The sequence below is a fragment of the Herpailurus yagouaroundi genome, unplaced genomic scaffold, assembly GCF_014898765.1.
Source record: "Herpailurus yagouaroundi ecotype Mexico unplaced genomic scaffold, PumYag 250, whole genome shotgun sequence".
In the NCBI taxonomy this organism is placed as follows: domain Eukaryota; kingdom Metazoa; phylum Chordata; class Mammalia; order Carnivora; family Felidae; genus Herpailurus; species Herpailurus yagouaroundi.
Window position 1 is genome coordinate 24,893,280 of NW_024412467.1, and position 15,190 is coordinate 24,908,469.

General features: G+C 49.3%; 1 protein-coding gene across 1 annotated transcript; it reads right to left on the reverse strand.

The window, feature by feature from the left end:
- Window positions 1-9,648: 9,648 nt before the first annotated feature.
- Window positions 9,649-15,184, reverse strand: FOXF2 (forkhead box F2). Its single transcript, XM_040460341.1, has 2 exons — window positions 14,097-15,184; window positions 9,649-10,579 (listed from the first exon to the last, which is right to left on the reverse strand). Exons 1-2 carry the CDS (start codon window positions 15,175-15,177, stop codon window positions 10,413-10,415), a joined length of 1,248 nt encoding a protein of 415 aa, XP_040316275.1. The 5' UTR covers window positions 15,178-15,184; the 3' UTR covers window positions 9,649-10,412.
- Window positions 15,185-15,190: the final 6 nt, after the last annotated feature.

Below are 15,190 nucleotides of genomic sequence, written 5' to 3' on the forward strand. Positions count from 1 at the left end.
GTGGGGAATGTCTGGACTGTCTTGAGTTTCTCATGGTGCTCCGAATGGGAGTGGAGGGAGGGCCCCCCGGGATTCAGTCCCAGGTCAAGGGCAGAGGAGCTGGGGTCCCTGCAGGGCTGCGGCCAGAGTGCAGGGCTCTCCCACAGGCCCTGACGTTTCCCCTCTCCGAGGAAATGCAGCAGACATTTAAATATTTCCAAACCAAACAAGACACCCTGAAGGATTCTCCTCCTGTGGCCCCATCATCTGCCTCAGGCCGGATTTGAAAATATCAAACAAGGCAGTGACAGAGGCAGCTCCGGGGCTCAGCTAGGAAGAGGACTGGCAGGAAGACAGGATAACAAAGCTTGCAGCCCACCCCGCGCTGGGCTTCTGCCCTGAGATGCAGGGGCTGCTTTTAAAAACTGCAAAGGCAAGAATGCAGGGTGGTCTTCAAGTCAGTTGGATGAGGGTCCCAATCTCCCACCCTTCCTCCAGGGTCCAAAATAACAAGCTGGGGTGGCCTTGAGAATTCGAACATGCCTATCAGTTCTTTTCTCCCTACATTTGTTTCAGGCTTTCTATACCTTTTTCTTACAATATCCCTGTGCCCTGGTTCCTTCTAAAAAGCGTCTTCAAGCTCTCTCCTGTCCCCAACAGTTAAATCAGGTTTCACATTTTCATCAGGGCCTTGATGTTAAAGGAAATAAAAGTCCTAGAACCAAACCTTCTGTTTCTCTTATAGTTGACTCTTGTTCCATGAGAATAGAGCCTGCTTTGAAATTCTGGAAAGCCTCATCTAAAGTCAGCACCAAATTTGGAGGGAAAAAAATGAAAGTTGTAACTTTGGTCTTGTTCTGCATATAATTGTTAATAGAATCATGGTTTCTTTCTTTCTTTTGTAATCTTGTTTTCCAAATTAAAATCCCTCAGTGACTCAGCCTCTGCTATGGTCTGAGAAACAAAGAGCCATCAGGAGAGGGAAGGATGGGGAAACTGCAATCCCAGCAAGTGCTGAGCTTCCCTCCTGCTCCCCAGGCTCCCTCTGAGGACAGATCTTGTGTCCCCCAAGCCTACAGGGGACTTTTAGTTCACTGGAGGACAGGTTGGTGGCAATGATCTCGTGGGAATAGAGTTTGGATCCTTATGTCAGAGTCAGTCTGGGTCAGAGTCATCCTAGATGTTGAGAGCTGGCTCTCCTCTTCTCCATGCTTTCCTGAAGTCCCTTTTCAGACTGGCACACACCTTCCAACTCACCTCTTAACAGGACTAGGAGTGTTGCTTTTTCTTGGCAGAACCAGCTTATACCCAGGGTGGGAAGTTGGTCTGAGGGCAGATCAGGCTGCTCACTGTGGGATCCCAGAGAAACATGCAACCACCAATGGTGTGAGGTCTGGGGGCTGTGCAGATGGTTCTCACCTGGGCCCTTAGAAAAAAGGGTAGGAGTCCTGGAAGCCCCACTGCCTTTGCCTGGCCTCATCAGGGGTCTGTTCCTTCATGTGGGATGAGGATGGGGATGTCTGCTATAGTGTGGGCTGTGCCTTATGCAACTTATGAGCTTCTTGGACAAATACCCTGACATCTCATGCATTGCTACGGTGGGCATTGTGGACACCCTGGAATACTGGACATGCCTTTCCTTAAGCAAAGCCTCCCCAACTGCAGCTGTCACTCCTTCCTTTCCCTAATGCCCAATTCAGATGTGTGCAGGCAGATGGGTTCAGTTGGGGTTTCAGCCCTCCTAGTTACTAGCTCTGTGCTGGTGAATGAGTTTGCTCATCTAGGAAATGGGTTTAGTAATGCAAACCCTGTAAGACTACTTTAAAGATTGATAGATTATACATGCTGGTCAGCAGAGAATCTGAGTATCCAGTAACCCAGCAGAGCTGCTTCTCCTAACACTGAATGATCATAATACTGTGTTCATACTACTACCTCTTCTCCAGTTAAAAAAGGGAAAGAATCTTTTTTCCTGGTCTTCTTTCTCTTTTGGGAAGTGTGATCTTTGTAGGGCCCACTTCTGAGCACTTTGGAGGCTTTGCCCAAGAAAATGCAGACTAGCCAGGGGCTAAGGCTCTCTTACATGCTGGCTATTGAGTATTTTCTAGCTGAAGGAAACAAAATCTAGTTTCCGGGCCACTCAACACTCAAGGCAGTAGATGGAGAGAAGAAGGCCTGCTTCAATGGCCCAGCTATCATGAGCATTCTTCAGAGAGCTTGCTTATTCTAAGTTGTCTTGGGCAGTGGAGAAGGCCCTGGGTTTGGGACCTTAATAAGTCAAGTGTATTTGTGTTCAGCTGTGAGCTTGGTTTATATTTATTATGGGTTGAAAATTGTGTTCCCCAAAAAAAGACATGTTAGAGTCCTAACTCCTAGTGACCTTATTTGGAGATAGGGTCTTTACAGAGGTAGTCAAGTTAAAGTGAGGTCATTAGGGTGAGTGCCAATCCAAATTGACTGGTGTCCTTATAAAAGGGAGTTTTGGGTACAGAGACAGACACACAAGGAAGACGACATGAAGACACAGGGCAGAGATGGTCATCTACAAGCCAAGGAGAGAGGCTTCAGAAGAACCCAACCCTGCTCACACCTTGATTTTGGACTTTTGGCTTCTGAGACTGAGAGAAAAAAACAACAACCTCCTATTGCTTAATTCACCCAATTTGTGGTACTTTGTTATGGTAGCCTTAGTAAAATTATACTTATAATACTTAAAACTATCCTGTGCTCAATTCCTCCATCTGCATACACTGATAACAGCAACATTTCTTCTCCACTTAGGACTTAGTTGGGACACGGTTTATACATAAAGTGACATCAGGCCTTTTGCAGCTTTCCCATGCCCTGCTCCTATGCTTGTAGAAGACTGAAGAACTATATCTTCACCACCTACATTATGCCAGGAACTAACTGCTTTGTAGCCTTTTAATCATCCCATCAATATTTAAGGTTGGTATCAGTACCCACCTTGCCCAGTTTAGGAAACTGAGCCACCACAAACTGAAGTAATACAGTAAGTGGCAGGGTTAAGATTTTGGAGAACTCAGCTCTGCCTGCCGCTGACATCTCTGCTCTTCATATACCCCTATGCTCAGTGAACAGGGTATGCTGTTTGGAAAGACATTTTCTTTAGCGTATGTACTCTCTGTGGGAGATGTTTTCAGGTCATGATAAAGAACAGGGTTTTGCCCCTACAGCTTGGAGTGGACTCTTCATGGGCATTCATTTGTCTATATCTCTGCTAGTGAAGACCCAAAGCTGGTGTGCCGTCTTTCATGTGTTCCTGGCTCAGACATTCATTGATTGATTCACATCTAGTTGAGGACTTCCTGTTGGTCACCTGTCTGGTTCCTCTGGAGACTTGAGACTTGCCTGTAAAGAAGGGACCATCCAAAAGGAAGAGGGTATCTCTCTTGCTCACCACCCCAGTTCTTATCATTGTAAGGATACATCCAGTGTTCAGAGGCTGACAGAATCAGAGCCCACTGGGACCTCACCACTTGGAGGAAAAACTAAAGCACCCTTCAAGCACCATGCCATAAATAACTATATGTTGTTGTGCTGCTGCTCCAGGAAGCACTGTGCATATCTTGGACAACATTGTACTATGCCTGGTTCGAACCTTGTTTATGACTGGGGTGAGGCTCAGTATGGTCTTTGAAAACAAAAGTCACCATTTAATTTAACACAGCCTGTTCTTTACACTTCTGAATTAAAGGGGGGAGAAAGTCCTGCCATTAGCAAAAAGAAACCTCAGAAGGTGAATATTACATAGTTGTAGTCAACTCGGAGACTTGGAAAGATGGCAGGTATGATAAAATGTCAACCTTTCCTTACTTGGAGTTAAATCACAACTGAATAGAAGACTGTGTGTCTGTGTTCATGTGTCTGTGTGTCTGTGTCCCCTGTGTTTGTGTGCATGTCTGCCCATGTGTGTTTTCTTTTTTTTTTTTTTTTTTTATTTTTTTTTCAACGTTTTTTTATTTATTTTTGGGACAGAGAGAGACAGAGCATGAACGGGGGAGGGGCAGAGAGAGAGGGAGACACAGAATCGGAAACAGGCTCCAGGCTCCGAACCATCAGCCCAGAGCCTGACGCGGGGCTCGAACTCACAGACACGCGAGATCGTGACCTGGCTGAAGTCGGACGCTTAACCGACTGCGCCACCCAGGCGCCCCCCATGTGTGTTTTCTTTAAGCAATGGCTCTGATGCACTTGGCCTTGTCCCCAGTCACAGAGAGGGGTATCTCCTATCTGACACTATGGCTGGACTACTAGTCTTAGTGCACAGGGGCTAGGGACTGCACATCATTACCTTCACTATCACCATCCAATTGCAATATTGACAACTGCCCTGTAGGAAGCCCTGAGCAGGTGAAACCCTGTTTTATCACCTAGATGTCCTAATTGCAGTGACATGCTGAGTGATGCTGTGATTCTGCACAGCCCCAGTTGGCCAGTTCCAGTAGCCCTGAGAGAGGGGTGAGGGCTCTAACATTCGTTGCTTGTCCTTTCACGTGTCTCCTTCCCAACTCATTGCCCATGCCCTCACACTGTATGCCTTCCCCCAACTCAACTTTTCTTCTGGAAAAGAACCTTAGTAAGTGATTACTGTGAAGTTACACCTCATGGCTATGCTGGCCTGTGCTTTCTTTCCCTGTAGGTCTTCCCTGAACACAAAGGAAGAGTCTGAGGCCAGACCTGCCATTCAGCCCAGTGTGCAGGAAGATAGAGTAGGGCTTCACCTGGGGAGTTTTCAAGGCTCCTGACACTTCAGTCCCACCCAGAGATTCTATGTGACTGTGTGGGACAAGTTGGGGCATCTGATTTGCCAAAGCTGTAGGACACACGCTTTATAGACAGAGGAGCCAGTGTAGACACCAGCTAAATGGCTGGGCTGACCTTTTCTCATCTGCAAACCAACAAGATTGTGTTGATAACACCTTCCACAAAGGATTTCTGTAATATGTAAACAAGGTAATCTTCAATTGTGGTTGTCAATCTTGGCCAGAAGAGTAAAAGCACCATGGGGAACTTTTAAGAACACTGCGGCTCAGGTCCGCCTCCCTAGGAGCCAACTCAGCTGGCTGGGTGGGTGATGGAATGGTCATGAGTGGCTTTCAAAGCTCTCTGTGTCCCTCTACCAGGCACTTGGGCTGTGACCCACTGTGGAGTGTACAAATGCTTCCTCAAGTAATTGCTGAACCCCCAACATGGGAGCATGTCAGCTGATTTGATATCTTGGGAATCCCTGTTCAGACACTAAGTACTGGCCTAGTTACCTAGTAACTAGTATTTCAATCCATTAAAGTGATTCTTTCCTAATAGCAGCTTCTCTCCTTCATCTTGAAGACTAGCCATTGGCGTACATCATCCTGTGGCTCATCCACTCATGATTTACTGATGCCTCAGTCTGCTTAGTGGTGAGGTGAACAGATTAAGGGGAGCCTGGATGACATGAGTTCATGTAGATAGAGCAGAGCATGAGGCTCTGCACACTGAAATGCCCCCCAGAGAAGGGGATGCACACCAGCTGCCTCATTACCCACTGCCAGATGCTGTTCCTGGGCCTTGCCTCCATCTCCTCTATAATAAAAAACAAAGCAAAGATGACAAAGACAGCCTCATGGGCCATGAGAGGGGCACCGTGGAGAAGTGCTTAGGAAATGGGAATGAAATGTCCTAGATAAAGTCCAAATGACAACAGCCAGAGCATCCAGTGATGGGGGATTAATTATTTTCCCTGTAGATGAGGGATTGTGTTCAGGTAGTGGCACATGAAAAGCAACCCCAGTGATCACCAGGAGAGGGAGGGGGAAGAGGTTTTCCTCTACCCACTCTGGGGCCAAACCCTATCTAATTCAAAGCAGTTTGTGATGCTGGAGGTGCTCTGCCAGTTCTTGGAGGTGGCATGGTACAGTCTGGGGGCCCAAGCCACCGACTGGCTCTGGCCGAGGCTCCCTGGGTCTCTTTCTATCTGTAAGACAGCAACTCCCAAGCTGGGAAAATAAGATGTGTTCTATTTGGGGGGTGGGGGGGATGTTGTTGAGGACATAGCCTCCACACTGCTCTCAGACCTTCTCTCTCTCTTTCCTGCACACACTATGCCAAGTGGACTGGTGAATCGACACTGGGCTGGACAAGTCCCCCAGGAACTGGAGAGCTGAATATTTATCAGTTGGATTTCTGTGGACTCAGGGCACCCTGAACTCCAAAAGTACTTCCAGGACTTTCATTTTTTTCCCAAATGATCTTGACACCCATGTGCCGTGGCCCTTTCTGGCCCAATGTCTACATCTGTGGTGTTTTTCCTTGCTCAGATAGTGTTTCATAGAGGCAGATTTGGTGAAATATATTTCCTTTGATAAAATATATTAAAATATATTTCCATTCTAAATAAGTTGGTGCCTGTTTTGAATTAATCCCCATTATGAACAGTAATTAGGTATATATGAATCCACAAGACAGTTTTTCCTTTAGGAAGGAGGTGCTGATTCCATTTAATTCCATACAGTGGCATATATATACTGTGCACCTGAAAAATTTTCCCTGAAATCAGATTTCTACTTCTAAAATGTAAATCAAGATTATTACCCTAAATTCTCTAGAAGTTGCTGCAGCAGTTCAGAAAACTTGAGTGTGCACAACTAGAGAATTCACTTACTTCCTCAGAATCCAGGCAGAAGCCAAGCAAAACAAGTACATGGGCCTTTCAGTCAATGTCTTGGCATTGCACACTTGGAGAGATAATAGTTGCCTCTGAGGATGGCAGTCTAGCTTCAAAGCTGCTTTGCTAGCTTTGGGACAGGGATTCATGAAATATTTTTCAGAGACTCCTCCTTTCCAGATCTCTCTCTCTCTCTTTTCTGTCTATCTCCTTCCCTTCCTCTATCCCTCCCTCTCTTTCTTTCCCCCCTCTCTGTCCTCCTTCCCCCACCCCATTACCCCCCTATTTTCTCCCTCCCTCTCCCTCCATCTGTCTGTCTCTCTCCTTCTGTCTCTCTCTTCTCTCTGCCCACCTATGGTTCTGCCTGACCCATCTGTATCTAGGAATCACTACTTCTATATATGGAAATCACAGCTACCTTTCTTTGCCTTTTCTGTGTTCCTTAAAAGATTTTATAACTAATAAAGGATTTCCTTTCCTACTTGCTCCAATCACCACCTCCTTCCATTTGGAGAATTTCAACATCCTGGTGTGTGTAAGTACCTAAACTTACTGCTCTACTGAAGCAGGTAGACTTTAGTGTTTCCACCTGACTTTTCTTTGCAAAGTTTACTATAATATAATAAGAGGCTTCAGTGCTTTGGATAAAAATGGGCAGGTTTCTATTTTCAAAATTCGGCTTTGCACTTCCCCAGTAACCAATCACAGAGGTATTTGGGTGTACAAACTATTAAAAAAAAATCCTTTTAGATCTTTGCTTAACAATTAATGGACTAGCTTCAATACCTACCCATCTGAACCTATAAAATATCTGTGAGACTACCTTCCTAGACCTGTGGTTTTCAAAGTGTGGTCTCTAGACCAACATCATCAGTATCACCTGGGAACTTATTAGGAGTATAAACTTTTGAGCCCCTCCCCAGACAGACTGAGTCAGAACCTGTGGGGTGGGCCCAGCAGTCTGTGTCTATCAACCCCTCCAAGTGAAGATTGCCATTGTGCCTGTGTTTGCAACATTGATTCCAGGTTTTTACATGTGATGTCGGGTTTAAAAGATGTGAAATGAGGGCAGCCTGGCTAGCTCAGTGGATACAGCATGCAACTCTTGATCTCAGGGTCATGAGTTCAAGCCCCACATTAGGCGTAGAGCTTACTTTAAAAAAAAAAAAAAAAAAGCGAAATGAACCGAAATCAGAAAACGGAAGTCTAACCCTGCTAGCCATGACCTAGTACACATCTGTAAATAGGAGCAACATCTCCACATTATAGGGATGTGGAACAGCACAAAATGGGTCAAGTTCTTCCACAGCTTGAAACAACCATGAATAATTGCGTGCCTGGGTCTCCTTGTGCCACTAGGGGGCGCGCTAGCCTTTCCAAAGCAGTCACCCTGGAGAGACTCAGCGTTTTTGTCTTTGAGGTCTTGTCATTCTCTGTATAAACAAGTTACGTTCAAGTGTTTAGGATATAAATTACGACCATGCCGGCTGCCTTGGAAGGAATGTAAACACAGCACTGTGGTCGGAGCAAACTCTGAAACTGACTTCATAATTTATAGCAGGCCCTTGTGTAGTTCAGTATAAAAAGGGAAAAAAAGCCCTATTTAACTGCAAATATGATAATGGAGACACAAAAGACATGTTTAAATCACTGATTAATTTTGGAAAATATAGAAAGGAAACCTAAGGATTAGGAAGACGGTTAAGACTTTTGAAAACAAGATGTTTTACTAATGAGACTGTCTTTGGACTTAAATTTGCTTGGAATACAAAAACCTTCTGTGTGAGATATCTACTGAGTGGTATTAAGTGCCTGGTGACTGGGAGAAAGACCTTTTAGGGCATGAGAAACAAAGGTGAGTTTTCGAAAGCAAAAGCAAAAACAAAACTAAGAGCAAAACACCAGACCCAAGTTGGGAAGGAAAATCCTCAGCTTGATCATGGGTTGAGAACCTCTCTGATACTGCTCAGATTGACTGTTACTGAAACTGCCCATGACTTTGAAGGACTGTTCAGAGGAGGGTGGGCTGACAAAAAGCAAGTCCTGCTGCCTAGTTGGCCTATTTTCTCTCTTTTTAATCCAGAGCTTTACCAGCTCTGCCTATAGCATTCATGATTGGGGAACCTTGGGACATGGAGCAAGGGAAAGGGGCTCTGAAGGAATCCCTGAAGGAGATCCCTTGTTAAAAGAAAGGGGGGAGCATAGGGGACAAGGGAGGAAGGGGAGAGATGTGTGGGGGTTGAGAGTGCTTCTGCTAAGCAGGGTTGGCCAGGCTCTGAATTGGGGGTGGGACAGACAGCAGTCACAGAACACCTTTTTTTGAGGATGAGTACCTGCTTCTGTTACTCTCCAAAGAAATTAAAAGATTGAATGCTCACAGAACGCCCATTACCTCTCCACAGCCATCCGCCTCTGGACACTTTAGGATCTGACCACCACCCACAATAAAATGTAATGAACAAAACTGTGACTTGAAAAGGGGGAGCTGGTCCTATTCTTTGGATACCACTCCTTTCTTGCCTCCACTGAGCTCACAGGAGCCCAGGCTCAGCCCAGCCCTAGATGGTGACTTTCCACTCTGCCCCATCACTGCCTGCTAGTGCGGAAGAGCAAAGAGCGAAAGGCAAAACTCTCCTTGGCCACAGGAAAGAGAACAAAAGGGGCACGAAACTTGGTTTCCTCAAATCAGACTCTTGCTTTTCATTATCTTGCCTGGTTTTCTCTTAAGTTCCTTTTACCTTCTGGTTTTGGTTTAGCCAGAAAGAGCTAGGGTGAAGGAAAGAAAGAACAGAAGAAGTTCCTTCTTCTCTTTCTCTCCTGAGAAGACCCACAATCAGAACCTGGCCTGTGTTACTCAAGGCACAGACCCCACACCACGTCAATTATACAACTTGGAAAAAAAAAAAAAAAAACCCAGTGTAGAGTTGCATTGCCGGCTGGCAGAGGAGAGAACCTGGTGATCCCAGGACACCAGTGGAGGAAATAGATCCCTAAAACAGCTATTTGTTATATATATTTTATTGAAAAAAATTTTACATCAAAATAGTTTGGCAAACTGTAAAAGTATACATAAGTGCAAATATATCCTTCTTTTAAAATACAAGCAAAGTGTGAGTATACACGAAAATCATAAAAATATCTTTAAAATATGGTGGTAGAAAACAACCTTGTAAAAAAACGTTGTATTGTCACAATACTGAAAACCACTTTCTTAAACTAGACACATTGTTTCTAAATACTTTCTTAATAATGTTCTTTGGCACCTGTATCCAAACTTAGTGTTTGGTGAAACAGAACTCTCTTACTTGGCTAGGCAACAAGATGAGGCTTTCTTGAAGTCTTGTGCTTAGCACTGCCTTTTTGAAAAGCACAAAAATTTTCATAGACAAAGAAAAACACACACACACAACTTGCGTTTTTCAGACCCTGATTACTGAAGGTAATGAAGATCCCAGAGTTACATGTTTATGTTTTTCATGTGGTAACTTTTTACCATCTCTGCTAAGAAGTTGAGTTCTCAGTTGGCTCTCCCCCTCACTGGGAGCCTGCACATATTCATATGAGGGGCATTACTTTACCAGGGGCTGTCCTTCTACCAATGGTAGACAAGTATCCGTGAACAGCGCTGGCCTGGGGATTCTGGCTAAGTGACTGGTGTGCTACTTACAGCTAGCGCCGTGCATATTGTGGGAGTCCACCTCAGTTACTTCTGCCCTGTGGAGGAAGAGAGCCGAGAGCGGCCTTGGCATGGCCTCCTTCCCCCCATTCACATGACACAGGGCTTAATATCCTGGCAGACGCTCTGGTGGTGGTGATGGTGATAATATGGCCCGCTTGCAGAGGGATGGAAAGAAGAAATGCCATTAAAGTTGAGGACAAAATCTTTTCTGTCGCACACTGGGGTAGAGTGATGCTGGTATCGAGGCAGTCCCACTGAAAGACGAAAGAAAAGAAAAACTCTTCACAAACAGTCTGAGGATGGGACATATCACTTTTTAAATTTTAACTTAACTCATGCCTTATTTTGATTCAGGGTAAGAAAGGGGTTGATGTGTCCTTTTGTCTATTGTAACAAAACTGGTAGAGCAAACCCAATCTCCAGAAGTTTCTCAAAGTTTCAAACTGAGTCCGAGGAGGACTCTGCCATCACTAAGTTTTGTTTTGATGTTACCGGCAAAGAGCACGATCTTCCTCTCAACCGAGTTGTAGAGTGTCTGAATTCCCCTATTATTCCTGGAGTCTCACGACAGCTTTAATCGCAGGGGGAGCACCAACACGGGAACCATTTGGCCCACGCTCTCTGATGGGGTCCTTAAACGCAGGGCTCCTGGACCTTGCTGCCAAAGCCCCAGCTGCAGAGGCCAAGTCCCCTGCCCCAGAAACGCCACTGTCGCTCCCACTTCTAGTTTCAAGCCTCCTGTCTTATTTCCCAACTAAGTGGCCCAGTCAGAGTAGCAGGTCACAGCAGGGATTATTCTTTGTCCCAAAAGGAGGTGACAGAAAACAATCCCTTTGCAAGACAAAGGGCCTGGAAGGAAAGTGCAGGTCATCGTAGGTCCTGAAAGTCTCAGGCTTCCTCTAGAGAAGCCCGACTCCAGGGAGCAGATAATGAATGTCCTTCCATAAGCGCTCAGCTGCAGACCCAGACGTCCGGCAGCGCGGGCAGCCCCTGACAGAGTTCCGGGATGGCAGAGGACCGAGACGGCTCTCAGTCCTCTCCGCTGGGGCCGCTCCTCTGCCGAGGCCCTGAGCCCGGCCGTTGGGCGCCAACCCACTGACGACTTTTGCTTTTGCTTTCTCGGCGCCTCCTGGCCCCGGGGCGCACTGGCCCGCGGTGTCCGCAGCGCGCCGGGGCCCAGACTTCTCCCGGATCGGGTCTGTTTCCGCACCGGGCTGGATTAGACCACTTAACCCGCGTCTTTCCTAGATACCCGTGCCTTATGGCACCATAAATCACACGTTGGTGCCTGGCCGGATTCGATTTTCAAGTGCGTTAAAACCGTTTTCGCCCGCCCGCAGCGTTCGCGCCCTGCTCTCGACGCCTTGGCCTGCCAGCATCCCAGGGCTTACGGAGCCACCAGGCTAAGTGGTCTCTGACTTGGGCTACGTTTGTTGCCCGGTAACATCTATTGTCGCCAACGGCGCGCCGCACTGCTCTCGTAAAGCAGCAATAGGTCCTTGCGCTCCTGTGTGTGCGTGTTGCTCTCTACACACAGGTGCCTTCACCCATCACGTTACAGCACTTCTCGGTGCCACTTCTATGATCTCAAAATAGCGGGACCCAGAGCTAAAGTCATACCTTAAGACCGAAGGCCGTCGTCAGCTCTTTGATGTGATCAGTGGGGGATAAAAGCCCTAGCTCCATCTTGAAAGGCTCACAGTACTTAACGAGGACTGCGGGGCCTCCCTGAGCACGCGGGCCTTGGCCTCCCTGTCTGGAGTGGGACCGCGGCCCCCGGTGGGTGTGCTGTGTGTGTGTGTGTGTGCGCGCGCGCGCGCGCGCGCGCGTGTGCGTCTGCTGGGGGAGACCTTCTTGGCCCACAGTCTCTGCCCTGCTGGGCCTCCCGGCTCCTCGCTGGGCCCTAGTCTCTCGGTGGCCCGCGGCCCCGCGGGCGGCGCACTCCTAACCAGGCGTCCTCGAACCCAGCCTGCTCCTGCTGAGCCCCTACCTCCTGTCGACTGGAGGTTGCCAACTAGGGCGGGGGGGGGGGGCGCGGACAGAAGAAAGGGACCGGACCCAGAAGACAAGGGAAGGAGCAAAGCGTCCCCGTAGGCTTTGGCCCAATCCATGGCCTCCGCAGCATCCCTAAGCTCTGCCCAAAGGTCGTGCAAGGCTCTCCGGGAAGGTCGCTGCGGGAGGCCGGCGTGCTTTGGTTCCGCCGTTTTCGTTCTCCAAGTGTCCTGTTTCCGGATCCCCGAATTTCTGGGACTTGTGCGTGTGCCCCGATGTACTGGGTGGGGCGAAGGTGGTCTCAAAGAAGAATCATAAGCCTCTTTCTTTTGAGTTCTTTTGTTTTTAATTTTTCGTGTAGTCTCACTGCAGCTGCGAAACCTCGGAATCTGGGTTTAAAGTGAGTAGAGCCTGTGTGGAGAGGGAGAAAGCAAGGAGGGCAGCGGGCAGGGCGGGAGGGGAGAAGTGGGCTGGAGAGTGGGGGAGTGGGCGCCGGCCTGGGGTGAGCAGTGATTGACAGCCAGTCCCAGGGGATTAAAAAAAGAGGGAGAGGGAAAGGTCGTCTGTATTGGTTGCTTGCTGAAATGCCCATAAAAATTGAACAAGACTCTGCTCTCAGTGGGTTAAGTCAGGCTAAAATCCTCTCCCGTGTGGTCCTGCCGAGACTGTCTTTGTTTAGTTAACCTCTGAGACCCGCATTTAAAAGGCCTATTTGGGAAATTTCACCATCTAGGGAACCATCTTTTTGCCCATTTCTGGGCTTTCCGTGTCCCTTGAAGCTCTTGTGGTACACTGATTCACAAACATGTATATGTATGCATCATCCTGTGACATATTTTCTAAATGGGGTGAAAGGTAAGTGTGAGCTAGAGCACCATTTGATGGGCAAATTAGCCTGATTTTAATCCACAGGCTGTGGATGCTTCAGAGGGGTTAGTTAATGTGAGAGAGTTTATCTCCACTGTCCCCGTAAATATGGCTAAATATTCAAATTACCTCCTCCACCCCATCTCTCCCCCTCCTACCTTTCATTGCCTTTGGCAAGTCAGTAAATTTTCATAATCTTCAACCAACATAATTTACACCAGCAACACAAGTGAAGTCCAAGAGGCAAATATTTCTTGGGGGGGGGGGGAACAACGTGGGGAGGAGCCCCTTACCTCTCAACACAGAGCACCAACCTTGGTGAGGCCAGTCTTTCCTAGGTCAGAAGGATCTGAGGCCCACATTGCCCCCCCCCCCCCCGCTTTCTTCTCTGCCCTTCCCTCTTTCCCCTCCTCTCGACTCCTGCCCAGTTGCAACCCCTCCCCACCCACACCCTCAAGATACAGAACATCTCCCTTTCTGACGTTTACTTTGGGAGGAAAGCACAGCAAAACAAACTAAACACAGTCACACACAAAGGGAAGCAGATACAGCTCTTTGGCCAGGCTCCCCCAAGAACATTCTTTCTCTCTAAGCTAAGTCGGTCCTGAGACTTGAGACCTGCAGTCCATAGGGTCACCCAGAGACGCTAGGGAGGCAGGCGACTTTGCACCATCCTCTTGGCAGTGCAAATTCTGGAGGCCCAGCTCTTGGCCAAAGCTATGAGAGAAGGCAGTATGACCTCAATCTCTCCCCCTGATGGATAAGGTTCCCGTTCCCCTCAGCACCCGCTCCTCCCAGTGCCTTCAGACCCCTAGGTTTCGGCGACTCCCTGGAAGTTGCAGTAGCCTGGGAGCCCGAAAGCTTAGATAGAGGCGACGCCGCCAGCGGGCCGCTACCGGCTCACTGCGTTACCTGAGAGGTCCTCGCGGGCGTTCTGGTGCAGGTAGCTCTGCTCCAGCGAGTAGGAGGACATGCTCGAATGCAGGCCTGCAGAGGCCGCGGGGTTGCTGCTGGGAGTCAGGGAGGGGGGCTGCTTGAGGTAAGGCGAGGCGCCGGGCGAGCTCCAGTGCGCCGCAGGGCTCGTGTAGGGAGAGTGGCACTCGATGGCGCTTGCCATTGCTGGGGACGAGGGCACTGGGCTGCTGCTGCTGTCCGGGCCGTAGTCCCCTCCGCCGCCACCCCCAGCCGCGCCGACGCCCCCAGGCCCGGCGGGCACAGGGCAACTGGCCATGTAGGTGGAGCCCGGGTTGGGCGACATATGCGGGACGTGGTGGTGATGGTGGTGGTGCGGGTGCGCGTGGCTCGGGGCGCCTGTGCTTGCGTCATAGCCCGCGGGCATCATGTCGAGGCCGCCGTAGCCACCCTGCCCGTGGCAACCGAGCGGCGCCGATGGGGGCGCCTGGAAGTCGAAGCCCTGCGGCAACAGTGAGGCCCCAAAGCCCAAGCCGCTCACTACGCGGTGGTACATGGGCTTGAGCGCCTGGCATTTCCGCCTGAAGCCGCGCGGCCGGCGGCGGAACGAGCCTTCCTCGAACATGAACTCACTGGCTGGGTCGATGGTCCAGTAGTGACCCTTGCCGGGTCGCCCGAGGCCCTTGGGCAGCTTGATGAAACACTCGTTGAGAGAGAGATTGTGGCGCACGGAGTTCTTCCAGCCCTGGTAGGCGCCGCGGAAGAAGGGAAAGCGCGCCTGCAGGAACTGGTAGATCTCGCTGAGTGTCAGGCGCTTGCTGGGCGAGCTCTGTATGGCCATGACGATGAGCGCGATGTACGAGTAGGGAGGCTTCTCTGGCCGCCGCAGCCCCGAGCTCGCCTTCTTGGCGCCCCCGCTCCCCGCGCTCGCGCCACCGCCGCCGCCGCCCGCGCTCTTGCAGGCTGCCGAGGAGGCGCTGGCCGAGTTGGAGGCGGAGGAGGAGGAGGCACAGGAGGCGGAGGACGACGACGAAGACGACGAGGTGGTCTCCAGAGCGGCGGCGGCGGGCGGCGGGCTCATCAAGGCGGCCTGG